Source organism: Cnephaeus nilssonii (genome assembly GCF_951640355.1).
Source record: "Cnephaeus nilssonii genome assembly, chromosome: 4".
Lineage (NCBI taxonomy): Eukaryota > Metazoa > Chordata > Mammalia > Chiroptera > Vespertilionidae > Cnephaeus > Cnephaeus nilssonii.
The window spans coordinates 53,945,868-53,973,580 of NC_137075.1; the positions used below are offsets into that span (position 1 = coordinate 53,945,868).

The 27,713-nt window shown below is 41.8% G+C and overlaps 1 protein-coding gene across 2 annotated transcripts; it reads right to left on the reverse strand.

Moving 5' to 3' along the window:
• Window positions 1-320: 320 nt before the first annotated feature.
• Window positions 321-27,713, reverse strand: ARPP19 (cAMP regulated phosphoprotein 19). 2 transcript variants are annotated; one of them, XM_079767660.1, is made up of 4 exons: window positions 27,618-27,712; window positions 27,346-27,400; window positions 9,373-9,495; window positions 321-4,560 (listed from the first exon to the last, which is right to left on the reverse strand). In XM_079767660.1, the coding sequence occupies exons 2-4, from the start codon at window positions 27,388-27,390 to the stop codon at window positions 4,390-4,392; spliced, it is 339 nt and encodes a 112-aa protein (XP_079623786.1). In that variant the 5' UTR covers window positions 27,391-27,400; window positions 27,618-27,712; the 3' UTR covers window positions 321-4,389. The 2 variants fall into 2 exon arrangements, with proteins under 2 accessions (XP_079623786.1, XP_079623787.1); XM_079767661.1 differs by lacking the exon at window positions 27,346-27,400 and having other exon boundaries at window positions 27,618-27,713.

Below are 27,713 nucleotides of genomic sequence, written 5' to 3' on the forward strand. Positions count from 1 at the left end.
ACATATTATATATCTTTTCAGAATGTAAGCTCCTTGTCTCATCCATCTTTCTATTTCTGACAATATTGTACTAGCGTGTTTTACACATGACATGGATAAGACTCACAATCTGCAAACATTTAATGTTACCTTAAACACAAAGCCTTTACAAATATAAGTTAATTGCTAGAATCTCATCAAAACACATTAAATTAAAACAAAATTTAAGACTACAATAATTCTTTCTGTATATAATAGTAGCCAAAATCTAAAGGGATCAACTTCACAAAATATACTGAGAAAACATTAACATTTAAATGAGACAAAAACTGCAAATTAAATCAGTAGAAATTAAGTAAATCAATTTATTTTTCTGTATATTTCACAAGTATAACTTTGGAAGGGCTCCTGGACAAATTTCAGCATTAACTGCCAACTCTACAGACATGTTCAACAAAAAAGGCATTTACTCTTGGCCCTTTTAGTACAAAGTGTCCTATTGCATCACAAATAAGAGATGTGGTAACAGATTTGAGGGCATATTAAAAGAATTAGATATTTCCTTTCAAATGCTATTTAGTTGAAAAATAATACAAACACACATTAATGGTTATCATGACCACCAGTGACTTGCAGAATAAAACGTATAGGCCTACCTACTTAAATGACTGAAACTATTAAAATCAGTGTTTTTACTCTTAACAATACCAGAATGCGATTTTTTTTTTCATCTCAATTTTACAAGGTGTGCTGGGGAAGACTGGCAGTGTATACTGAATTGCAGAATTGGGATAGTGGCTCAAATTAGTCATTATTCAGATTAAGATAGTATTTTAGAAAATTAAAAATGTGTCCTTAATTGTAACCTATTGGGAACAGTAGTAAAAATTGATAATTCAAGCCCTAAATACCATTTAATGAAAGCCATCAGGGACTTAAATAAGTCAGGATGGGGGACTCAGTAAAATGAGGTGAAAAAGGAAAAAGAGTGGACATGTGTTTGGACAATGGGGAACGTGAAAAGGCCACCAGAGAAACTGTTTTAGTCGCCACTCAGATGTGCTCTTCCTATGGGCTTCCTTGCTCCTGACTCACCAAACACCAAGTTTAGAGCACAATTTAAGTTGAGATTACATTTCAACTTTAATACAACATCACTAATTTGGACTAAGAATACATCCAAATTAGTAAAAAGTATCAGTAATATTCAGAGGTATGGTTTTGTTACATCAAGTAAAAAGAGTGACTAATTCCCACTGTTGAAGTAAAACAAGTAGAGGCCTTACCAGGTCAGCAGCACAAAAGAGTTGACTAACTAGTAAATAGACTGCAAATATGCTCCTTCTAGTTCATCAAAAACAATCCAACAAGCATTACTACTATACCAAATGCCAAGAACTATAATTACTTTAGTCAGCTGTAGCTTTCAAAACTGGCATGTTTCTCAAAACTGTACTATCCAGTAGGAGCTACTAGACATGAAACAGGTAATTTATTCAGACATTATCCAAGATGTTCATGAAGTATTTATCTTCACTTTACGTCCGCATTCATCTAAAATAATAAAAGGGTAATATGCTAATTAGACTGGATGTCCTTCCGGACAACCTTCCAGACAAAGCCTTGATGGCAGGGGCAGAGGCGGCTGCAGCAGCGGCAGGGGCCAAGCCCCTTGCACGGATTTCGTGCATCAGGCTTCTAGTTTATAATGAACAGGACAATTAAAAGTAGCCATCTCTCAAAACACAACTCTACAATCATAGAAATGGATGAATATGATTGAGCTCATCTAGTCAAAATCTTCATTCTAGCAATGGTGAAATGATCTGCAAATGTCCTCAGCAAACTGAGCATTGAGGTGAACCAAAAACAGAAAACTAAAACCTCTCCATCCCAAGCACCAATAATGGAGGCTAAACAATCATACCTACAAATCCTTAATGACAGGTCTTTCCTAATGGAAAATCCTGAGATTTTAAGCACTGTGACTTTACAGAAGGCAGGTTGGTTTAATGAGGAAATTTTTAATAAAAAGACAATCAACAATATTTTATTTTGGGCACTTATTCAGTATTTCACAGATCCTCAAGTTTTGAGGTAGGTTAAATATTAGCATTGTATTTTACAAACTAAAACTCAAGCAGACGTTACATCACTTGTCGCAAATCACAGCAGGAGTCCTATCATGATCAAGAATAATATGGTCTCTCTGATCTTTCAGACTCATCTCTGATGCATAGATTTAATGGTGATAGCTTGCACATATTCATTTAAGAAAACTAGATATTGCAGAAATTCTACTTTGGAGTATTTTGTAATTTTTTTTAACATGGAACGCTTCATGAATTTGCTTGTCATCCTTACACAGGGACCATGCTAACCTCTATTTTTCCAATTTTAGTGTATGTGTGCCAAAGCCAGCACTATTTTGTAATTCTTAAATCGATCCTGCAATAATTATAGGTATTGTGGAATACCCTACTTGTTCCCATTTCCTAAAATTACAATTAACACATTACTGATTTTGTTCTTTTCTGCTTTTTGGGGTGGGTAGAGCACAAAGATAATCAGTGAGCTTTCAGAGCATTAGGCTGTTTTTAAGTGCAGGTGCTATACTCAAAGCACCATCTACGATGATTTAGGTGCCTGGACCCAAAAGAAGGGAGGCCCTGTGCAAGTCAAGGATGAAGAGAAAAATAGTATCATCTGATTATGATCCTCATCACACTAGAACATTACAACTACTGATGAGAAGAGCTCCTATAAGAGCAGTAAATTTGTCCTAATAAAGTCTGCTAAAGTTCTTACTAATTAGATAAAAACACAAGTAAAAATAAATTGATATTTTATTAAAGTGACATCTATAAGAAGCAAGACATCTAAATATTTTAATATGAGTATGTTCTACCTATCATGTACATTAATCGTCACAAGCTTAATTCACTTAGCTCATCAGAATTTCTTAAAATTATTTACCAGAGTTCAGCTCATCCTGACATAGGTTCCCGGGCCAGTCTTCTCAAGAACTTGTTTCATTATAAAGTTCCTTTTATTTAAACTGTCAAATACTAATAATATAGGAATAACAATGGTTAATTAACTAAAATGTTGTAAGGAAAACATCATTATAAAATCCAGCATTCAGCAGAGCAAGTTTCAAGAGTAAGGATATAGACACTATGCTTCCGAACAGACTGAACAGCACAGCCCAATATGATTTGAGTCAAAGAAGCAGGAAAAAAAGAAGGGAGGGGCCACAGGAGGCAGAGCATTGAAGCCTTTTATTTTAGTGTCCCCAAAAACTGACTGTGGAAGTAAAAAGTTTCTACATTTAAAAAGTTTATATAAATTACATGAATTGCAATTTTCCTAAAAGTCAAAATGAAATGTTCTGCATAGGACAAAAGATATGCCTAAGCAACATATCATATTTGCACAAGGCCACTGAATGTCATGGATATTAGTAACAAATGAAAAAGCTTAAGTCTATGGCAGACTGAGCAAAGATGTCAGTTTGGTATTCTATAAGCCCAGGGTTGTAAACTACTTTTACTATACAAAAGCTTTAATGACATACAGAGTTTTGTGTAGGAACTTTTGTGCTTCTGGTTGGCACATCATCTACTTTTTAATATATGAAATTAATACAGACATTTGTGAGAGGTTGTGCAAAACTATTATATTTACAAAAATGGCACAAAAGTGAATTCAACAGTCGATGCACATGCATACTTCATTCATATCTTTAACAACAAAAGGTATTCTAACTATAGAACTGAAGAAGAATATTAGCTTCAACGGCAGTTGTTAAGCACTAGCGTCACATAAGTTACACCAGAATGGGCAAATATTGCCCAAGTAAACTTCTATTGTTAAAGCTGAAACAGGTTTAAGGCCATTCAAGTCCAAGCACAGAAATACAAATCTTTTGGAGCCCCATCTATTTGTGTTTGAAGTATGTGACTTTTCGTCCAACTTGTGGTCTTAAACCTCTGTTTATAAAATCCAAAAGGAAGATATCAAAGAAATCAATACAATAGAGGTTAATTAAATAAGAGTAACCTACAAAGCTATAATTAGGATGAATTAAAGAAAGCCAAAACATTAAAATTGTAAAACTTGCTTGGTAGTTGTTAGGACCACCCTACACTAGCAGTTAGGTAATATATACAATTATTTTCAAGTAGATTACTTTATGCTGCTCTAACATGTTCTCTTCATCAGTGCACTGTTAAACTAATCAAAAACTCTCACATGTATCTTCCCTTACAATAGTAGCACACACTACCACTACCTGCAAAGCTGTCACTCTCAAATGACTTTGTGAGTGGAAGGAAATAAAAAGCGGGGAGTGACATATTAAGGAAAAACAATGGGAATTAGAAGATTCATGCAGTTCAGCTCTTTTAATCAGCCAGCCAGCTTGCTAGCAACAAGGGATGGTTTCCGTTGAGGAAGGTCCTGTGGAGTGGGAATGTGGTCACCAGTGACCTCTGTCTTATCCGGGGCTGCAGCAGGAAGTTGCTTGTTCTTCATCTTCGCTTTAGCCATGTTGTAATCTCCAGAATCAAAATATTTTTGCTACAAGAAAAAAAAAATTCAGAGAATTTAAAAGCTTTCATATGCAATTACACTGGTTTAAGATGCGACTCTATATTGCCAGTATAAGTTATTCTAACAAAATTTAAACAAAAACAAAAATTAGATGAAATAGCTATCTTTGCCACAAGTCAGCCAACTAAGAAGTTAGGCAACAACCCTTTCTTTAGGCTTATATCATTCTGGTTTTAGTATAGAAGCCTCAGGATTGACATCAACTTCCTTATCAATCCACCCAGGAAGGAACAGTCCTGGACTTAAAGAGTGAAATGCAAGCCTTTCATTTACTAGTGGAAAAAGCAGATTGATATTCTTGCTTAAATTATTTTGAAAATAAAATACATAATTCACCTACCTGAGTTTTGGATGTGCCACCCACTTTCAATAAATCTTATAGTTATTAAAATGATCCTCCTATACAATAGAGGTAGTATGCAAATTGACCCTCACGTCACAAGATGGCCACCCCCCATGTCATCACAAGATGGCTGCCACAAGATGGCCACCCCCACATCGTGGACCCCCACATCGTCACAAGATGGCCAGCTCCATGTCATCACAAGATGGCCATCCCCACATTGTCACAAGATGGCTGGCAGGGGAGGGCAGTTGGGGGTGATCGGGCCAGCAGGGGAGCAGTTAGGCGTCAAACAGGCTGGCAGGGGAGCGGGTAGAAGCAATCAGGAAGGCAGGCAGATGAGTGGTTAGGAGCCAGCAGTCCCGGATTGTGAGAGGGACGTCGAGGGCTCCCAGATTGGAGAGGGTGCAGGCTGGGCGGAGGGACACCCCCCCCCCCGTGCACGAATTTCGTGCACCAGGCCTCTAGTTATTTATAATTGCCTGTACCATTATCTAGAACGAGCATTTCTGTAAGGATTTATATCATTTACTTGAACCAGAGTAGTTCACTAAAATAAAAATTAAGGTTAAAATATAAATACTAGGATAATGGTAAAACTAAACCTACTAGAAATTAATTATCACTTAAAATACACATCCCTATCCTACACCTCCATTTTTCACTTAAGATACTAAATATGTACAAAATAGCTCTTTGTAGTTGGAGGGATGAATAAGGTAACAACAATCATTAAAATAGAAATTGGAATGAAAGCTAAAGATCAACTGTTACATAGTAATCTACATTCAGTAATCTGTTCCACAGTGAACACAGATGAATTTTTGCCTGGGTTCTGACTTCTACCTATCATATTTAGCCTACCTTTGCTGAGTGCTTGATATATAGAGGCACTGTGTTGTCCTGGGGAGAGATGGACAACAGTCAAATAAATCAATTATTATACTACTATTTTAAGGTGGTATGGGTGCTCAAGGGAGAGAAAACTAACCTCAGTCCGGAAGAGGAAAGAGGGAATAATCCAGGTTTGAGATGAGGGCCTAGACAAAGAGTGAAGGGGAAAAAAGCAAATATTCTCTCTGAGACTTCAGGAATACCTCATGTGCTGAATAAAGTAACTGGGAACTCAGAACTTAGCAGTATAAGACTTGAGTGGCCTGGGAAAAGGTCCCATTGGCTGCCTCCTTCCAGGGTCTGTTCTTTGATAAGCAAGATCTGAAGTAAGGTCAAAGGGTCTGAAGTTTAACATCATTTTTCATGTGTTACTATACATGTAACACATTGAGCAGTAACAAGGAAACTTGGACCAGTCCTTTCTAAGGCTTTCTGCCAGAACTTCTTATGCACTACTTGTATCAGAGAGCTATACCTAAGCTTACTAGCCTCTAGACAACAAAGTGACCTACCAAATTTTTACTGAGTCAAAAGCACAAAATGAAATATTTAATACACAGTGCAAATTTTAGGCAGATTTTCCCCAAAGTAATAAAGTCAATTCCTAATGATACCTATTTTATAGTGAGCAAAAGTTCAAGGAGATCTCACTTAACTGTAGGATCAGGCTACTCTGTGTGGGGAAAAGGAATTAAATTTATTTTGTGTGGCTATAGGCAAAACTAAAATCAATGCTTAACAATTATAACTTCTTCTAGGTAACAGAGTAAACTAGATCAATGTTTCTCATATTGAGACAGATACAGCCTAAGAAGACAATATTAGTCATTTTTATCAATTTTTAAATTTTGTGTTAAGTGACAATCTTTAAAAATTAACAAAACCTAGCTGGATCATCTGGATGACAATCTTATAAAAGCCTCCTCCCACCCAAATTTAGGCTCCACACTTATATCAATACTTATCATTGCACCGACACTAAGTGATCGTCTAAGTGACAATGTTGAACTTTTAGACCATGTTTCTTATAACTGGATCCTCAGTTTTCTTAGAACATCACAAACTCCCCAAATGGAGTAGAAGACTGCTTCTCGATATTCCACACAGCTGACAGTCTATATGGTCATTATGTACACATTATATTGTTAAAAGCCTAAAATAGGTGTCAACCCTTGGCATCTCATTATAATATTAACAAGTACAGTAAAAACAGAAACGGATCTCATATAAATAATATCTAACCAATCTTCTCAAATTTATTTCTTGATTCAGTGGCATTTTCTCATTTGCAACTACTTACACTAACTTCAAGATACCATTTTGTTGACTTATCACAATATAACTCTCTCTGCTCTTCAATAATGGTGCTGCTTCTAATTATAGTTAAAAATACAAAGAATGCCGAAACCGGTTTGGCTTAATGGATAGAGCGTCGGCCTGCGGACTGAAAGGTCCCAGGTTCGATTCCAGTCAGGGCATGTACCTTGGTTGCGGGCACATCCCCAGTAGGGGGTGTGCAAGAGGCAGCTGGTCGATGTTTCTCTCTCATCGATGTTTCTAACTCTCTATCCCTCTCTCTTCCTCACTGTAATAAATCAATAAAATATATTAAAAAAAAAAATACAAAGAATATTTTCAAACTTAAAGTATATTAGCAACATTCACCCTCACCAGTGGGTATTATTTTATATTTTAAATATTTTCCTAATTTAGTTGTATATATGCTATGGTATGATTGTTCTTATTTATATTTCATTGGTTTCTATCATGGATAAATATTTTTCTCAGTTTTTAATAACTATATTTCGTGTTAAAATCCTTTACTTAGGGGCTCCTTAATGTTTTTCATGTATATTTGAAAGATCTCTTTATATATTACAGATATTAACTATCATTCTTGTAATAATTGCCCCATTAAATTACTTCTCATGAAACAAAGGTTTTACATTTTTATATATTTGGTATAATTCTCCCTTGTCATCCTATTATTTCAAAGCTGTGAATATTATTCTTTCATGTAAGATAAGAAAAATACCATTAAACTATTATTAATAAGTTAGCTTCTTTAAAGCCAGGAAAGTTCTTTTCAATTACAAGATGAATAAGTCCCAGGGATCTAATGTGCAGTATGGTGACTATAATTAACAATACTGCATTGTACACTTGAAGGTTGCTAATAAGAGTAGGGCTTTAATTATGTGAGGTAAAGGATATGTTAACTTATTATGGTGTTTCACAGTAAGTACATGTATCAAGTAGTCTCATTGTAAACCTTAAACTTATACAATGTTGTATGTCAATTATATCTCAATAAAGCTGGAAAAAATATCCTCTTGGAATTTGATTTGAGAAAATAATGCATATACAACTATAGCAAATATATATACAGACATATTTTTGTAATCAAGCTGCAGATACCGGAATATTTTTAAAATATTTATTTATTTTAGAGAGAGGAGAGGGAGAGAGGGGGAAAAGGGGAGAGAGAGACAGAGAGAAATATGGATTTGTTGTTCCACTTATTCATGCATTCATTGGTTGCTTCTTATAAGTGCCCTGACGAGGGATCAAACCCACAACCTTGGCGTATAGAGACAATGCTCTAACCAACTGAGTTAACCCAGGCAGGGCTAGATACCAGTATGTTTAAGGTATTCATTTAGGGAGAAACATGATTTGGCATCTAATTCAATAAACAATATTTCATTTTTCCCTGCTTCTATATATGGCAAATCATTTAAATGTGCTTAGACTGAAGATGGAGTCCTTCAATTTTTTATAAACAAAGGAAGGCGTTAGAAAAGAAAAAAAGAAAAACCTAAGGAACAAGCATGTAACATGATCTCAATTCAGATCTCATTATTGAGAAATAATGGTTTCTACCTCACCAACTATGATAAGATTTTGAAATGTTTTCAATAATTTGAACTACTAAAATTACAATGAATAAATTATATCAGAGTGACTGTGAAATGTATTATGTAAAGGAAATAGTAAGCTAGGCTTTTATAAGTGACCATTTCATCCAAATAAAAAGTATTTTAAGTCTTTGGATATTATGTAGAAATCACCTTGAAAACAGTTAAAAGTTAAGAACAACAACAACAACACAAAGACATGAGCAGAAGAATAAATACCAGCATCTGGATGGTGGTTGCTTTTGGAGAGAAGGGAGAAAGGTGATATACAAACACATGTGGTAGGTTTAAGTATATCTACATTTTCTTTCTTGTAAAGATAAAACTTATGTAAATATGGCAAGACATAAAACTGTTAAATCTGTGTGGTGAGTACATGGGTTCTATTGTATTATTATCTTAACCTTTCTACATGCTTGAAATAATTTATAGTTAAAAGTGATAAAAGAGTCCTAGATTCTTAATTCTTATCATAGGATGAATAGGCTAAAACACTGGGAAAAAATCATTATACACACACACACACACACACAAAGCTATATACGCAGATACCCATATCACAATCCCTATCGGCACACTGAGTTTATAGAGCTTAAGTATTTGAAGACTGACAAAAGAACTTACCCCTTTCTGCAATCGTTTCCTTAAGAAATCGGAACCTCCAGGCTTTTGTCCCAGGTGAGGATACCTTGCTTTTAATTTTGCTTCTTCAGCTTTCTCTGGATTAGTCACTTTATCTTCCATTTCCTGAAAAAAATGTTAAATAAATTACTTCTTTATTACAATTCAATTATTTAAAATAATTCACCTTTCAAGTCCTGGATTCTGATTTTAGTTGTCTAATGCCAAATAATGCAGCATCTGACTAAGAAATCAAACACAGAAGCTTTTAAAACATCTCTATCTTCTTTTTCCCAATGATCCATGTGATAGCTCTATTATAGCTGTGTGATGCATGTGCAACACCCCACACACTGGATAAAAATATCAAGGTAACTCAGCTCTGAAGTCTTGCTTGCCATTACTTGTGAGTCATGTGTAATACATTTATAGTCAGTTACCTTCTATGGAATTCATCAACTCTTTGCCTATATATGGAAAATCATCTTAATACTGTTAAAATACAAAAGGTATTTTTGATCACCTATTTATCCAAAATCCTGCATAATTGGAAGCTCCTGAGATTCTTTAATACAAATTAACAGCAGCTTAGTTACCAGCACATTTTTTTCCTGAATAACTCAATACCGAAGACTGTGACATTTGTACGGAGAGAAACATCATCTTCATCAGTCTTCGTATATGTGTATTATTATTACCTAATTATGCCCCATAATTAATGACCTTATTCATGCTAAACATTCCATTCTTTAATGTATGAAAATGTGTTTTCTGGCCAATGACTGTCAATATCTTAAGGCTATTCACTTTTTTTGTTGTTGTTAATCGTCACACAAGGACATATTTTTTTATTTTTACTAGTAGAGAGAGTGGAAGGGAGGGAAGTGGGGAGGGGAAAAAGGGGGTATCGATGTGAAAGAGACATCTATTGGTTGCCTCCCGCGAGTGCCCTGACTGGGGCAGGGATCAAACCTACAACCCAGGTATGTGCCCTTGACCAGGAATCGAACCCAGGACTCTTTGGTGCACAGACCAATGCTCTAACCACTGGCCAGGGCAACTGGCCAGGGCAAGGTTATTCACTTTTAACACCATATAGTCTAGTTTCTTCCCAAGAGCCATATTTTATAAAGAAGCAGTGTTTATTGCTTTATGGCAAGAAGTGTGGAAGAATGAATGAATCAACAAAAACAGAACTACCCTGATAAGGGAGGCGGGGCAATGGCAAGGTGCACTTTCTAGCTAATGTACTCATCTCTACATACCAGCTCAGCAAAATGACACACCTCTGCATATCCCAATTCTCCCAGGTTATTTATGAATAGTCAAAAAGCAGGAATGTTAAATCCATAAATGTCAAGCTAGCAAGTAAACAATTTATCAATCTAGGAAGAGAAGGAAAAACTTTGTACTAATTTCCTCAAAATTATATTCATACATGTTTTATAATCAGCTTTATTCGCCTTATATATCATCAATATCTCCTTCATCTTGAACAGCTTCATGTGTTGTTACATCTTCTCATTTTCAGTCTTAGAGGATTTTGAGAAAAAAGCAGCTGTTGTCAAATATACTTGTTCTATGGGGTTTCCCTTATGTATATGCTCCTTTCTGCTTTAAGTGTTTATTTTCCTCCTTTTAGGCTGGTTTCATACATCTATTTTGATTTTTAGTCTCTTTACAGTGGTCATATAATTCACTCACTTGATGCACACAAAATTCAACTAGGTGTACTCAGCCAGAGATAAGACTCTAAAGAGCATCAGTGATTCTGCCAGTCATTCCATCAAGAAGGTTATGCCCCAGGCCCGGCCAATGTGGCTCAGTGGTTGAGCATTAACCTATGAACCAGGAGGTCAAAATTTGATTCCCAGTTGGGGTACATGCCTGGGTTGCAGGCTCCATCCCTAGTTGGGGGCATGCAGGAGGCAGCCAATCAATGATTCTCTCTCATCTTTGATGTATCTCTCTCTCTCTCCCTCCCTTCTCCTTTCCTCTCTGAAAACATTTTTTTTAAAGGGTATGCCCCAGCGAGTTGAAGTGTGAGGTGTGTGATGCATTCCTATGATCTCAATCCCTGAGTGTCTTTCAGAGTGCAAGCATATCTATGTACTGTTTATCAATCTAGGGTTGAAAAACTCGGCCTCTACAACATAACCCTACTCCTCAGCTGGCAATCACCTGAAGAATCAGCCAGCCATCTGTTCAAGCACCAGACAACCAAGTGAATACTTGACCTACTGAGAACAGATGGGAAAGTTTCCAATATGATCATGACTTCGTTGGGATTTTTCAAGGGGGATTTTAGTTATATGTGATTTTGCCTTATTACTAACTTTAAATTTAAGATTACCAGCTCAATTTAGGGGGTGGGCTGGGTCACTGCAGTTTCTTCTCCATGTCTCAGCATTCACTCAGGTATCTACTATGGCCCCAGGGTATTAGCAGTGTTACAATTCAGAAGTGGAACTGGGAGGAAGGACCTACACTTGAGTTCACTGTAAAATTGTTTTTTAAATTGCTGGACATTAAATTTGGATGTGGGTTGGAAAGGACTCCAACCTGATTACAGCCTTTCGTCCCAGAACTTTCAAATTCAAGCTTTCAAATGTGTTAACTGAGTCCCACATTTCCACTGAAACCATCCAGCTTTCTTGGACCTAGGAAATAAACACTCTATGCTTCTTCCTTTGATATGAATATCGGTTTTCTATATCTAAGATTTCTGGCATAGGGGCAGCAACATTCCCTAAATTGCAGTGTTTCTTCAGGTTTTCTTCATATTATATCAGGAGGGAAAAATTGGACAGCATATGCCATCTTACCTGGCATTCCCTAACTTTCTCAATAAGGAATACGTTTATATATATTTACATATAATAGTAAGCATGCTCAATTCAATTAAAATAATATACTATAGACTGGCCCGTTAGCTCAGTTGGTTAAAGTGTGGTGCTAATAAAATAATATACTATAGAAGGATGTTTTGGGCAAAACAGCAACTAGAGCTGAAAAGAAAATTTAGGTTGAGAATGGATTTACTTGAATTTTCTTGCCAAATATGTAACACAATGGCAAGTCCCTGCTAGATGAAAATTTGTAGCTGGATTCATAATTTGAGCTGCATTTAACACCAAAGGGAGAAGAGATGACCAAACATAGTAAATTACATTTTTAAACATAGTAAATACCATCAATACTTTTCATGGATCATAAAGAAACATTCTTGATGTTCTGCAGATGTAGATAGTTAGTTCTAGGACCTCACTGGCAAGCAAATTCAAATGCCTGGTTGGACACTCAACAATCCTCCAACACAGCTACAGATGTGCTTGTGGAGTGAAGCATAAATAACATGGCAGGTAGCAGACTAGGTCCATTGGCATTCAGCCCAGTTACCCTTCTCTCTAAAAACTCCCCTGAATCTCTAGTTAGAAGCCTGAAATGACATTTTCCCAACTACATTCTTATTAGGTTCTGCCAGTGGTACCTACACCAGATTAAAAAGCAAGCAAGAATGAATCTATTCTGTTCATGGTGATGCCACTAACAATGTAGCAGTAGCTCTTGTAGGGGTCATGGAGCAGATAACCTGAGGCTACTGTAGCAGCTACACGAGAGTGGGTATGGAGAACATTGGGCTCAGAATAGTGCTCACTCTTGCAGAGTCAACAGCTTTCCCTCACCACTGGAACCATTGCTCTTCTATCCCTTCTTCTTTTTTTTTTTTTTTAATATATTTTATTGATTTTTTACAGAGAGGAAAGGAGAGAGTTAGAGACATCGATGAGAGAGAAACATCAGCTGCCTCCTGCACACCTCCTACTGGGGATGTGCCCGCAACCCAGGTACATGCCCTTGACCGGAATTGAACCTGGGACCTTTCAGTCCACAGGCCGACGCCCTATCCACTGAGCCAAACCGGTTAGGGCTCTTCTATCCCTTCTAATAATTTGTAAACTAATTCCGTAAAGCACACCCTTTCTGTTTAAAATACCCAAATAGGTTTCTATCCTCCAGATAGGACACCAAAAGATAAATTCAGGTAAATAAACAATTTATCCCTAGAGTCATTTTTTAAAAAAATGCAAAAGTGAACACAGAGTTTGGTGTGACTGCATGTTTCTGAACATCCTTCAAAGGAATTCCTAAACATTAAATTTTTAAAAATTGATTTTTAGAGCCTGGCCAAAGTGGCTCAGTGGTTGACCGTCGACCTATGAACCAGGAGGTCACAGTTGGATTCCCAGTCGGGCACATGCCCAGGTTACAGGCTTGATCCCAATGGATGTTTCTATTTCTCTCTCCCTCTCTGAAATCAATTAAAAATACATTTAATTGATTTGTAGAGCGAGTGGAAGAGTTACAAGAGGGGAAATAAAGGGGAAAGGAGAGAGGGAGGGGAAGAGAGAGAGAGAGAGAGAGAGAGAGAGAGAGAGAGAGAGAGAGAGAGAGAGAGAAACATCGATAGGTTCTGCAACCTGGGTATGTGCCCTGACTAAGAATGGAACCTATGACCCTTGGGTGCACAGAATGGTGCTCCAACCAACTGAGCCACACCAACCAGGGCTATTTCTGAACATTTATTTCAGCTAGAATGAAAATAAATTTCTAAAAAGACTTGAGATATAGAAGAAAAGAGCAAACAAAAAAATTGGTATGTGCATGTATACTGACAAACTATTCACTTTTCTACTTTTCCCCCAGCTTTATTGACATATTTTTCTAACTTTAAAGTCTTAATATGTATGGTTACAAACAAACAAACAAACAAACAAAAATACTATTTAACAGCACAGTATTTTTAGAGTTTAAGTGTATAAGTGTTCTAAGTATTGTTTAGAAAAGGATTGATGATATTCATTTAACAATTTGTTTAGTTAAGGAGGCATGATAAAATTTCTAGGGGAACCATTTAAATAACAGAAACAAAGTATGTAACTTCTAGTGGGGGTAAAATGAAAGAAAGATCAATCAATGGGGGGGGCGGGCTTTGAGGGGGAGAAGAAGGGCAAGAAAATAGAAAAAACATGTAACATATCTGTGGGATACAAGTGTCCCCTAAAGGGCTTATATTAGAGGGGAAAAATAAAACTCAATGAGCTATATGCACCTAACTTCAGAAATCAGACAAAGAACGGAACCGAAAGAGAATAGGAGAAAAGAAAAATTAGAAATTAATGAAACAGAAAACAAAGATACAATAGAGAGGTTCAACAAAGGGGGGAAATGACATGCTTAATCAAGAAGTATTTTTTAAAATTCAAATCTGGTTTTGAAATTTTATTCTCCAAGAAGCCTTTGTGTTACACAGCAATTTTACTACTTTTTAGTAATAGGTGCTGGAAAGTGAGTGGATTTATTTAGCTGATCTTTGAGGGGGAGGAGGGAGGAGAAGTACCATTAGGATTCTGGGACTTTTGAATATAGGAACAAACTGAGAAAGCAGAAATTCAGGATATACTAACAGATATGCTTATGATGTACAAAAAATAATTTAAAACTGTATTTTAAATCACAGTTACCCTCTTGACAAGTATCTCTGGCCCCAAATAATCTTCATTGTATACTCTATACTAACACAAGGCCTAACATTTACTAATGGTAGACACTTGCATTTTTGTGAATTGGACTATTGAAATACATTAGCTATCCTTTCGGTAAATAGGTGGGGTATAAGTTATAAATACATACATATCAAAGGACATTCAATAACTAAGCATTATTTTGTAGTCTGTCATGGACTGATACCAATGTTTAGCCTTCAGCAGAGAAGTTACACAGCAACACTAGCAATAAAAATCTGGCCCCTCTAAGCAAATTCTCCTCTATCTGCCAAGCAATATATTCACCAATGCACTGGTTTATGAATAAAGAGAAAAGATGAATGAAAGCAACAAATCCTTTGGGATATTGACAGAAAGGTACTAATACTGTCAACCTCTATGGAAAAATACCTTAGTCATCCTAAGTCCTTGCTGCTTGCCTGCCACTTAATGGGAGTTCAACAAATACAACGATATACACTCCAACTGTTTCAATAAAGCTAAGGAACTTTCTATCTAAACACCTGATAGCTTTAGCACATTGGGCTCTGAACTGAAAACACTCTTAAGCCTTTTAGTTACCAAAGGTATTGTCAAAACAGCCCCAGAAAATGATAGTATTAACTGCACTTTTAAATTTAAATATTAGTTCTCTTCTTCCACCACTCAAAAAAGAACTAAAAATATATATTTTTTTTCCTTAAAGAATATGTTTTTATTACCCTATTTGGCTCACTGGATAAGAGCGTTGGCCCTCAAATTGAAGGGTCCTGGGTTGATTCCGGTCAAGGGCACTTACCTCAGTTGCAGGTTCGATTCCCTGCCCTGGTCGGGGTGCATGCGGGAGGCAACCAATCCATGTGTCTCTCTCACATCAATGTTTCTCTCTCTGTGTCTCCCCCCTCCCCGCTTTTCCACTCTCTCTAAAAATCCATGGAGAAATATCCTTGGGTGAGAAGTAACAAAAATATATATATACACGTATGTTTTTATTGATTTCAGAGACAGGAAGTAGAGGGATAGAAACATCAATGATGAAAGAGAATTATCAATCAGCTGGCTCCTGCACACTCACAACATGGGCATGTGCCCTGACCAGGAATTGAACTGTGACCTCTTGGTTCATGGGTCAACGTTCAACCACTGCACCACACCAGCCAGGCAGGACCAACCATATCTTTTTTTTTTTTTAATATATTTTATTGATTTTTTACAGAGAGGAAGGGAGAGGGATAGAGAGCTAGAAACATCGATGAGAGAGAAACATCGATCAGCTGCCTCCTGCACACCCTCCACCGGAGATGTGCCCGAAACCAAGGTACATGCCCTTGACCGGAATCGAACCTGGGATCCTTCAGTCTACAGGCTGACGCTCTATCCACTGAGCCACACCGGTTTTGGCCCAACCATATCTTTTAAACTGACAGAAATAATATAGTTGAAAATTCTACTTGAGTTAGTCTCCTCCAAGACTTTACTAACTTGATTTAATCAATCTACACTAATAAAAGAGAAAGATACAAATTGTACCTCCATGATGCCCACCAGCCAATCAGGAGTATGCAAATTAACCCGACAAAGATGGAGGGTTAATTTGCATACACAGGCACCAAGCGGCCTGGGACCCGGGAACATCCTCAGGACCCAGGCCGCTCCTAGCCTGTAGGCCCGCGCGTAGGCCCTGAGTGGCTGGGGTCCCAGAACGCCGCCGGCCACTCTGGGCCTATGGGCACAGGTGCCAAGCGGCTAAGGGCTGGGCGAGTGCACCAGCGCCAAGTGGCAGCCCAGGTCCACGCCTCCAGCCGGGCACCCACAATGCAGGGCTGGCTGCTGGCCTTCGGGGCGTGCCTCCCCGGGCCGTGGGGACACGCCCCTAGCCCAGTGGACACAATGCAGGGGGTCCTCTGCACATGAGCTGCAGAGTAAACACCTTTTCTTTTTTTTCCCCTTTTTTATTTTTTTTTAAATTTAATAAATCTTTATTGTTCAGATTATTACAGTTGTTCCTCTTTTTTCCCCCATAGCTCCCCTCCACCCGGTTCCCATCCCACCCTCTGCCCTTACCTCCCTACCACTGTCCACATCCATAGGTGTACAATTTTTGTCCAGTCTCTTCCTGCCCCCCCTACACCCCTTTCCCCCTGAGAATTGTCAGTCCACTCCCTTTCTATGCCCCTGATTCTATTATATTCACCAGTTTATTCTGTTCACCAGATTTTTAATTCACTTGATTTTTAGATTCACTTGTTGATAGATATGTATTTGCTGTTCATAATTTTTATCTTTACCTTTTTCTTCCTCCTCTTCTTAAAGAATACCTTTCAGCATTTCACATACCGTATTTTCCGGCATATAAGACGACCTTTTAACCCAGGAAAATCTTCTATACGCCCAGTTGTCTTATACGCCGGAAAATACGGTAATACTGGTTTGGTGGTGATGAACTCCTTTAGCGTTTTCTTATCTGTGAACCTCTTTATCTGACCTTCAATTCTGAATGATAGCTTTGCTTGGTAGAGTAATCTTGGTTGTAGGTTCTTGCTATTCATCATTTTGAATATTTCTTGCCACTCCCTTCTGGCCTGCATAGTTTCTGTTGAGAAATCAGCTGACAATCGTATGAGTGCTCCCTTGTAGGTAACTGTTTTTCTCTTGCTGCTTTTAATATTCTCTCTTTGTCTTTTGCTCTTGGCATTTTAATTATGATGTGTCTTGGTGTGGTCCTCTTTGGATTCCTTTTGTTTGGGGTTCTGTGCGCTTCCTGGACTTGTAAGTCTATTTCTTTCACCAGGTGGGGGAAGTTTTCGGTCATTATTTCTTCAAATATGTTTTCAGTATCTTGCTCTCTCTCTTCTTCTGGCACCCCCATAATTCGGATGTTGGTATGCTTGAAGTTGTCCCAGAGGCTCCTTACACTATCTTCAAATTTTTGGATTCTTTTTCCTTTTTGCTTTAGAAGAAAAAAGTCCGGTTGAGTGTTTTTTGCTTCTTTGTATTTCAAATCTTTGACTTGATTCTTGCGTTCCTCTAATCTGCTGTGGGATCTCTGTATAATATTTTTTATTTTAGTCAGTGTATGTTTAATTTCTAGTTGGTCCTTTTTCATATCCACAAGGGTCTCGCTAAATTTTATCGGCCTTTTCTAGGAAATTCTTGAAAAACCTTATAACCGTGGTTTTGAACTCTATATCCAGTCGTTTGTTTTCCTCCATTTCTTTCATTTGTGATCTGTTTCTTTATCTCCGCATTTTCGCTGCTTCCTGAGTTGCTAGGGTAGCTTTGTGTGCTAGGTGTCCTATATGGCCCAGTGGGTCGGCCTCCCCAGTTACCTGAGGTGGACACTCTTGGTGCACCCTTGTGGACTGTGTGTACAGCCTTGTTGTAGTTAAGTCTTGATTGTTGTTGGTATCACTGGGAGGAAGTGACCTCCAGGCCAACTGGCTATGAGGATCAGCTGTGTCTACGCCGGGAGAACTTCTGTGATGGAGACAGGCTTATGAGACAAGACTTGCAAAATTGCAAAAGCCTCTGTGCTCAGCTTGGATGGGGCCGAGTCTCAGGGCTGAGCAGACAGTCTTGGCTTCCGGTCAGCCCTGCCCTATGATGCCCCTGGGTCTCAGTGTCCCTCGGTAATCGCTGCAAGCACCTCTACGAGTAAGCCGCCCTCGAGGTTCGCCCGCTACCAGACAGTCCAGTTTCTCCCCCAATGAATCTGGATTCCCAGATTCTCGTCCGGAACTCGAGTTCAGCGTAGTGGGGGAGCTTCCGTTTCCCACCCGCTAGAGAAAGCTAGCGGCACTCAGCAGTCAGTCCTCTCTTCGCGCACTCACATGCATGCCTCCAGACCTTTGCCTTTCACGGCTCCCCTGAGTTTCCGCCTGAGAGTCCAGATTCCCCCCGTATAAGCCTGGGTCCCCAGGGTCTCGCCTGAAACTGGGATTCAGTGCAGTCGGAACTGGGGTTCAGCGCAGTAGGGAGCTTTTGTCTCCTTCCCGCTAGAGAAAGCCAGCCAGGCACTCAGCCGCCCACGCGCGTGTCTCCGTACCTCAGCCTTTTGCAGCTCCTCTGATTCTGTGTGCTTTCCTCTTTCCTTGTAGTTGTAGAATTTCCACTCAGCCAGCTTTCTTGTGGTTCTGGATGATGTTCGTTTTGTCTTTTAGTTGTAGTTTTGAAATTGTTGTGCGAGGCAGCATTTTAGGTGTTTACCTATGCCGCCATCTTGGTTTCTCCCCCACCTTTTCGTTTATTAAAAATACTAGCGTTCCCGTTGCAGGAAAAATCCTGCAATAGGATTTCCTGCTGCACTCTACCCCGCCTCCGCTCCTCCCTTGTCGCCCGGCCCGCCTTCTCCGCCAGCCCGCCTGCTTTTCCCTTCGCCCCCGGCCCCGCCTCCGCTCCTCCCTTGTCGCCCACCCCGCCTTCTCCACCAGCCCGCCTGCTTTTCCCTTCACCCCCGGCCCTGCCTTCGCTTCTCCCTTCTCCTCCCCCCGGCTTGCTTGCTTCTTCAAAGCTTTACTCCCTTCTGCAGCTCTTGGCTTCTTTCGACGCTGTCTTGATATGCAAATTAGCCGCCATCTTTGTTGGGTAATTTGCATACTCGTCCTGAATGGTTGGTGGGCGTGGCTTGGGTGTAGTGAAGGTGCGGTCAATTTGCATATTTGTCTATTATTAGATAGGATATTTTATTGATTTTTTACAGAGAAGAGGGGAGAGGGATAGACAGTCAGAAACATTGATGAGAGAGAAACATCCATCAACTGCCTCCTGCACAATCCTCACTGGGGATGTACCCACAACCAAGGTACATGCCCTTAACAGGAATCAAACCTGGGACCCTTCAGTCTGCAGGCCGACTCTCTATCCACTGAGTCAAACCAGTTCGAGCGTAAACACCTTTTCTGACCGCTCATTGGCTAAGCTCCCTGTACGCCGCCAATTGCAGTGTTCTTGCTAACTTGGGTAATAGAATCCAAGAAGGTGATCTAGGGTTTTTCCACCACACTCCTGGAGGAAAAACGAAGATCCGCTGCTGGAGGGGCTAAGAAATGTCATATCCAGCCCTAGCCTGTTTGGCTCAGTGGACAGAGCCTCGGCCTGCCAACCGCAGGGTCTGGGTTCGATTCTGATCAAGGGCATGTATATCTATGTCACAGGCTCCTCCCTGGCCGGGGCCCAGGTCAGGGCTCATGCAGGAGGCAACCAATCAAAGTGTCCCTCTCACATTGATGTTTTTTCTCTCTGTCTTTCCCTTTCTCTTCCACGCTCTCTAAAAATCAATGGAAACATATCCTCAGGTGAGGATAAAAAAAAAAAAAGAAAGAAACAAATGTCATATCCTATGAAAGACACATCTTGAAAATGCCTAAAGAAAGCTGTCATTTTTTCATGGTGAAGGGACTGGAATCCATGTTGATGAAAACACTTTGGCGGCTGCAGTGGCTGCAGCAGTGGGGTGATGGGGCTGGTGCCTTCCCCTGATCAGCCCGGTTGCCTTCCGCAGAGGGAGGCCAGACTGCGGCTTAGGCCTGCTGCCCCCGGGGAACATCCCCTGAGGGCTCCCAGTCTGTGAGAGGGGGCAGGCTGGGCTGAGGGACCTCCCCCCGCCCCCGTGTACGAATTCTGTGCACTGGGTCCCTAGTCTTATAATAAAATCTCGTAAGAAACTTGCTATTGAGATCTTTTTAAAATAATAAAAACTCACAATATATATGGGAAAAACATATATAAAACATATATATGGGGAAAGATATATATATATATATATGTATCTTTTAATTTTGTAAAAATTTATTTTATTATTTTTTAAATATATTTTTATTGATTTTAGAGAGGAAGGGAGGAGAGGTAGAAACTTCAATGATGAGAGAGAATCATCAATTGGTTGTCTCCTGCACATTCCACACTGGGGATTGAGTCTGCAACCCAGGCATGTGCCCTTGACTGGAATCAAACCCGGGACCCTTCAGTCTGTAGGCCCAACACTCTACCCGCTGAGCCAAACTAGCCAGGGTAAAAATTCATTTTTTAAAATAATTGATTCTAGCTAGCCAGTTTGGCTCAGTGGATAGAGGGATGGCCTGTGGACTGAAGGGTTCCAGGTTCGATTCCAGTCAAGGGCACATGCCCAGGTTGCAGGCTCAATCCCCTGGAGGGGAGGCATGCAGGAGGCAGCCCATCAATGATTCTCTCTCGTCATTAATGTTTCTCCTCTCTCTCCCTCTCCCTTCCCCTCTGAAATCAATAAAAGTCTATTATTTTTTAAATAATTGAATCTAGAGAGTAAGGAAGAGGAAGAGAGACATCAATGCGAGAGAAATATTGACTGGTTTCCTCTCATACACATCCCGACTGGGTATGGAACCCTCAATCTGAGTATGTGCCCTGACTGGGCACAGCAGTTAAAATTTATTTTTAATTATAGTTGAAATACATTATATTCATTTCAGGTATACAACATACTGATTCAACATTTATATACCTTACAAAGTGACCACCACACTAAATCTAGTAACCATCTGTCACTGTACATAGTTATTACAATACTAGAGGCCCGGTGCACGATATTCGTGCACGGGGGGGGGGGGGGGGGAGTGTCCCTCAGCCTGGCCTGCACCCACTACAATCCAGGACCCCTAAGGGGATGTCTGACTGCCGGGATCAGGCTTAAACCAGCAGTCGGACATCCCTCTCACAATCCAGGACCACTGGCTCCTACCTGCTTGCCTGACTGATCGCCCCTAACCACCTCTGCCTGCTGGCCTGATCGCCCCCTAACTGTTTCCCCCTGCTCCTGATCGCCCCTAACTGCCCTCCCCTGCCAGCCTGATCGCCCCTAATCACCTGTGCCTTGGCCCCCACCACTGTGGCTTTGTCCGGAAGATGTCCGGTTTAATTAGCATATTGCCCTTTTATTAGTATAGACTAGAGGCCCGGTGCACGAAATTCGTGCACGGAGGGGGTTGTCCCTCAGCCCAGCCTGTACCCTCTCCAATCTGGGACCCCTCGAGGGATGTCCGACTGCCCGTTTAGGCCCGATCCCACCGGGATCGGGCCTAAACGGGCAGTCGGACATTCCTCTCACAATCCAGGACTGCTGGCTCCCAACTGCTTGCCTGCCTGCCTTCCTGATTGCCCCTAACCGCTTCTGCCTGCCAGCCTGATCACCCCCTAACCACTCCGCTGCCAGCCTGTTTGCCCCCAACTTCCCTCCTCTGCCGGCCTGGTCACTCCTAACTGCCCTCTCCTGCAGGGTTGATCACCTCCAACTGCCCTTTCTTGCAGGCCTGGTCCCTCTCAACTGCCCTCCCTTGCAGGCCGGGTGCCTCCCAACTGCCCTCTCCTGCTGGCCATCTGTGGTGGCCATCTTGTGACCACATGGGGGCAGGATCTTTGACCACATGGGGGCAGCTATATTGTGTGTTGCAGTGATGATCAATCTGCATATTACTCTTTTATTAGATAGGATAGAGGCCTGGTACAGGGGTGGGGGCCAGCTGGTTTGCCCTGAAGGGCGTCCCGGATCAGGTGGGGTTTCCCTTGGGGTGTGGGGCGGCCTGAGCGAGGGGCCTGTGGTGGTTTGCAGGCCGGCCACGCCCCCTGGCAACCCAAGCGGAGGCCCTGGTATCTGGAATTTATTTTCCTTCTACAATTGAAACTTTGTAGCCTGGAGCGGAGCCAAGCCAAGCCTGGGGGTCCCTCCGAGGACGGCAGCCATTTGTGTTGGGGTTATAAGTGAAACTATGTTGCCTTAAGCGGGTGAGCCCGGCCAGGGTGTGCGGAAAGCTTTGCTTCCCCTGTTGCCGGTGGCAACCCTGGCCTGCTCTCTCAAGCTCCATTCTGCCGCCATTTGTTTGAATTTGTTTACCTTCTATAATTGAAACTTTGTAGCTTGAGTGGAGGCTTAGGCCCGGCAAGGGCAGGCTGAAAGCTTGGCTTCCTCTGTTACCTAGGAAACCTTGCTCTCTGTGGCTGTAGCCATCTTGGTTTGGGTTAATTTGCATACTAGCTCTGATTGGATGGTGGGTGTGGCTTGTGGGTGTGTCGGATGTATGGTCAATTTGCATATTTGTCTATTATTAGTTAGGATTATTGACTCTATTCCCTGTGCTGTACATTACATCCCTGTGACTTATTTTATAACTCCCCTTCCCCTTTTCATTAAGACTTAAGTAGGTCTAAGCTAAGATTTTTATATTACCACTAGAGGCCCGGTGCATGAAATTCATGCACGGGGGGTCCCTCAGCCTGACCTGTACCCTCTCCAATCCAAGAGCCCTCGGGGCATGTACTGCTGATGGTTTATTCCCGCTCCCTGTGGTTCTCTGCTCTCTGTGGGGCTTGCCTGCTCCACACCATAGCGATGGGCAAGCAAGCCCTGCTGGGTGCTGCCTGCAGCTGCGCTTGTCTGCTCCCGGGTCGCCGCGGCAACAGCCAAGCAGGCCCTGCTGGGTGCTGCCTGCAGGCCCACTTGCCTGTTGTGGGTCGCTGGCAGCTACCACTAAACAGGCCCTGCTGTCTGCTGTCAAGCTGCACCAGTGGACCCACCCCCAGGCCCACCCTGAGGTTGCCTGTCCAGCCCTGCCTGGCTTCCCGGCCCCGCAGCAGCTGCGGCCGCTGAGGTCTGGCCCTGCCTCCCTCTTTGGCCTTTGAAACAGCCTCGGCAGCTGCTGACCAGGCCCTCCCCCAGTGCAGCTGCATGGAGGAGGGTCCAGGCACCGCCGCCCCAGACCTGCAAATGCTGATGGGGGCGGGTCCGGGCGCCACCGCCGCCGCCACCCCCGGAGAGACCCCGCCCCTGCCGCCGCTGGGGCAGCAGCGGCAGCGGCGGCAGGGGCGGGGTCTCTCCGGGGGCGGCGGCACCCAGACCCACCCCCATCCGCTGCCACCGCTCGGACCCGCGAACGCTGAGGGGTCTCCCCTCAGCGGTGACAGATCCGGCCATTGAGAGGCGCAGGGGCGCCTCTCAATGGCTGGATAGGCCACCCCGAGTCCCGCCCCCCAGCCTCCCGCTGCCCAATCATGGGCGTAGAGGAGTGATGTTTATTTGCATAGTACTCTATTATTAGATAGAATGGTCTATTCTTCTCTCCTTTTTCTTTTTTTGTTAATCCTTACCTGAGGATATTTTTCCACTGATTTTGAGAGAGAGTGGAAAGGAAGGGGGAGAGACACAGAGAAACATCAATGTGAGACACATGGATTGGTTGCCACCCACACGCCAGGGCTGGGGATTGAGTCTACAATCAAGAGATGTGCCCTTGACCAGAATGGAACCCGGGACCCTTCAGTCCGCAGGCCGATGTTCTATCCACTGAGCCAAACCAGCTAGGGTTCTTCTCTCTCTCTCCCCCCACTCCCACCCCTCTCTTTTAACTGTAGTGCTAGCATTGCCATTTGTATTAGAATAATACTTTGGCAATAGTTTCAAGTGAAAAGTTCTGAGAAAAATTCATTCAACATTTCTGAACAATGCCAGGTACTATGCTAGGTGATATAGGAGAAAAGACAAATGAGAGGGTCCCTGCCCTGGCCGGTGTGGCTCAGTTGGTTGGAATGTCATCCCATACACCAAAAGGTGAAGGGTTAGATTCCCAGTCAGGCACATGCCCAGTTGTGGGTTTGATACCCCGTCATGCATATGGCAACGATCAATGTCTCTCTCTCTTTCTCTATAACTAACTAATTAAATAAACGTCCCTGAGCTTAAGATACTCTCAATAAAAACACAATTATGTATTTTAAGTCTCCACATACCTCCTCACCCCCACAACCAAAGAGCATGTCTGTCTTAGCTTAGTAGTATTCAAAGTGGAGTTTCCAGATAATAAACCCATGAGGCCTTTGCTAACACTTGTTTAATATTTTGTTTCCACGTCAGTGATAATCTAAAAGATTATCCATCTCATATCTAAGTAGAGCTATGTGACTTCCTTGTCTGGGCTTTCATTTATGACTACAGACTCAGCAGTATTACTCCTATTGTCCAAGATGAGAAAAGAATAGAGTTGAATTACAATTTAAATAATGTATCTATGACTCTACAGTTAAATAACCACACAACATACCTGTAATGAGAAGAACTGAGTCATCATATGGTCTTGAAAGTGTTAACTTGCCACACTCAAAAAGCTCCTGAACTTTAACAATTGCTACCATATTCTCAATACATTGGAAATTTTCACCAAAATTCCATGTTGACTCTGAAATAATAGTTTAAACTGGTTTTGTTTGTATTTAATTTTAGTTTTAGAGTGGTATAAAAGATATGCATTTATACTTATTTTTATGCTTGAGCATATTTAATATTCCAATAAGAAATAGTTCTATTGATTTTTTTTTCTCTTAAAAAGGGTACTCAGACTTCTCAGGTAGAGAAATAGTGATCTAGCTCTTACTCCATGCAGGACTCATCTCTTTGCCTTAATTTTTCAGAGGCTGATGTACCATGAAATTATAAAGGTATTTTAGTTGAACACTTTGATTTTAATTGAAAGGTCAATTGGGTACACAGACAATAATCCAATGTTTTAGGTCATCTAACTATAATTCCAAATAGAAAAAAACAGGTGACTTGGCCCATAGGAACACAGAAGTGACTCTGCACATTTTCCTCATGTTTAGGAATGGTATCCATGTTACAGTCACTCAACATCTACAGCCAATCCTTAATTCAAGGGACATTATATTACTAACACTCTTTGGTATTAATGACACCAAGCCTAAAACCAAAGGACTGAAATAACTTTTTCACGTAGACACTCAAGAGAAAATATTCAAGATATCCTTAACATTGCTAAAACATAGTATTAGGCTGTTCCAACTTACAGCATTTATACCGGAGAAATCAGCACTTTACACTCTGGCAACATACTAACAAATCTCAAAATGACAAGTGTACTATTGTACATCGGGCGTCAAAACAGATTGATTTAGGACAAGAGAGCACAGACAATGAGTTTATTTTTCTGAGTTTCTAATTCCCAAGCAATAATGAATACCATAACAAATATTTAACAATAAAAAGAGATGTTTAGTAGGCCTGTAAAAATTTTACTCTTTAACCTATATATTTTTTTGCCCCCATAGTCCTTTTTTTTTTTTTTTTTTTACAAAATGTGAGAAATATTCAACACAGTTTCATTGGAATATTTCCAAATAATGCAGTAATTAGGCCTATTATTTATGCTATAGATGTTTTCTTGTTTTGCTCCAGTTACTTTACAAGTAATGTTACAACAGAACCATCCAACTCAGGAAAAGTTAAAGTAGTTAAGAACACATGGAATGGATTTAGATGCCCCTTACAAAGTCCAAGGGTTAAAAAAAAAAGTCCTACTTATGATAATGCAGATTGAATTTATTTTTAAAGTTCTATTTTTCATTTTTTTAATTTTTATTGATTTCAGAGAGGAAGGGAGAGGGAGAGAGAGAGAGAAACATCAATGATGACAGGGAATCATTGATTGGCTGCCTCTTGCACATCCCCCACTGGGGATGGAGCCCGCAACCCGGGCATGTGCCCTTGACCAGAATGGAACCCGGGACCCTTTCAGTCCGCAGGCCGACGCTCTATCCACTGAGCCAAACCAGCTACGGCCAGATTGAATTTTTTAAAGAAAATGTTGGTAACGCTCCATTAACAATTTAGGAAACAATTTATCATGGAGGGCAGGGCAGCAGAATGATGGTGGGAGGGGCAAGCACTCGCCTAGATAAAATATAGAGCCTATATATTCGTAATTTGGATCACAACGATCCATGGCATATTTCCCTACAAAACAAAGATATTACAAGTGAGTTTACAAAACCTTCCTATGTTTCCATGATAAACCTCATCAGACTCAATTGGTAGATTTTAATTCCAACCTTTCGATTTTTAGTCGATTACCATATGCCATGATCACCGGCTCGCATTTTTGGAACACAGACTGCGTTCAATACCACCCATTACCCGTCCTTTGAACCTCCAAACTGCCCTACGAAGCAGGTACTGGTATTCGTTTTGCAGACTGGGAGACCGAAGCCTAACGCCTTGAATCACCGACCGAGATGCCGTGGCCAACAGGGGCTGGGCACTGAAATTCCCCCCGCGGCCGCCCAAACCCGCCGCCGCCTCGGGGATGCACAGCACGCAGACGACACAACCGGGCCGTAGTTCTCCAAGGGCAAAACAAAACTTCCCAGGCCGAGGGAAGCCGCGGGAAATTCAGGTCCCCCGCCTAAGGACCGATCCCGGGCTCTCCGCCTACGGAGGAAAGACGTGGCGAAGGTTCCAACTCCGCGGCACGCTGGCGCTCAGGACCCGAACTGCTGCGGGCACTGGGTCAGGGAGTGTCCCGCCTTCGCGGCCCAGGCGCCTCGGCACAGCCCCCTCCGCCCGGGGCGCCGCTGCCCGGCCCCGCGCCCCCGGCCCCCGGCCCCGCGCACTCACCTTCTGCTCCTCCGCGGAGGCTGCCTCGGGGACTTCGGCGGACATACTGCTCTCTCTGCAGACGAGACGCCGGGAAAAGATGCAATTACCGGTGGCCGAGGCCGCCGGCCGCCGCAGGCCCGCCCGCCCCGCTCTCCGAGCGCCCGCCCGCCCGGCCGCCTCCGCCCGCGAAAGTGGCCGGCACCTTGTGACGACAGAGCTGCGTGGCGCTCGGCGACCCCCTCCCGAGCCCCGCGCCCGCCGCCGCCCGCGTCCGCCGCGCCCCAGCCCACCTGGCCCCGCGGCGCGGCTCGCGATGCCCGAGCACTTCCTCTCTCCGTTCAAGGGTCGCGGCGGCTCGCGCCTCGCTCACATCCGCCGGCCCGGTG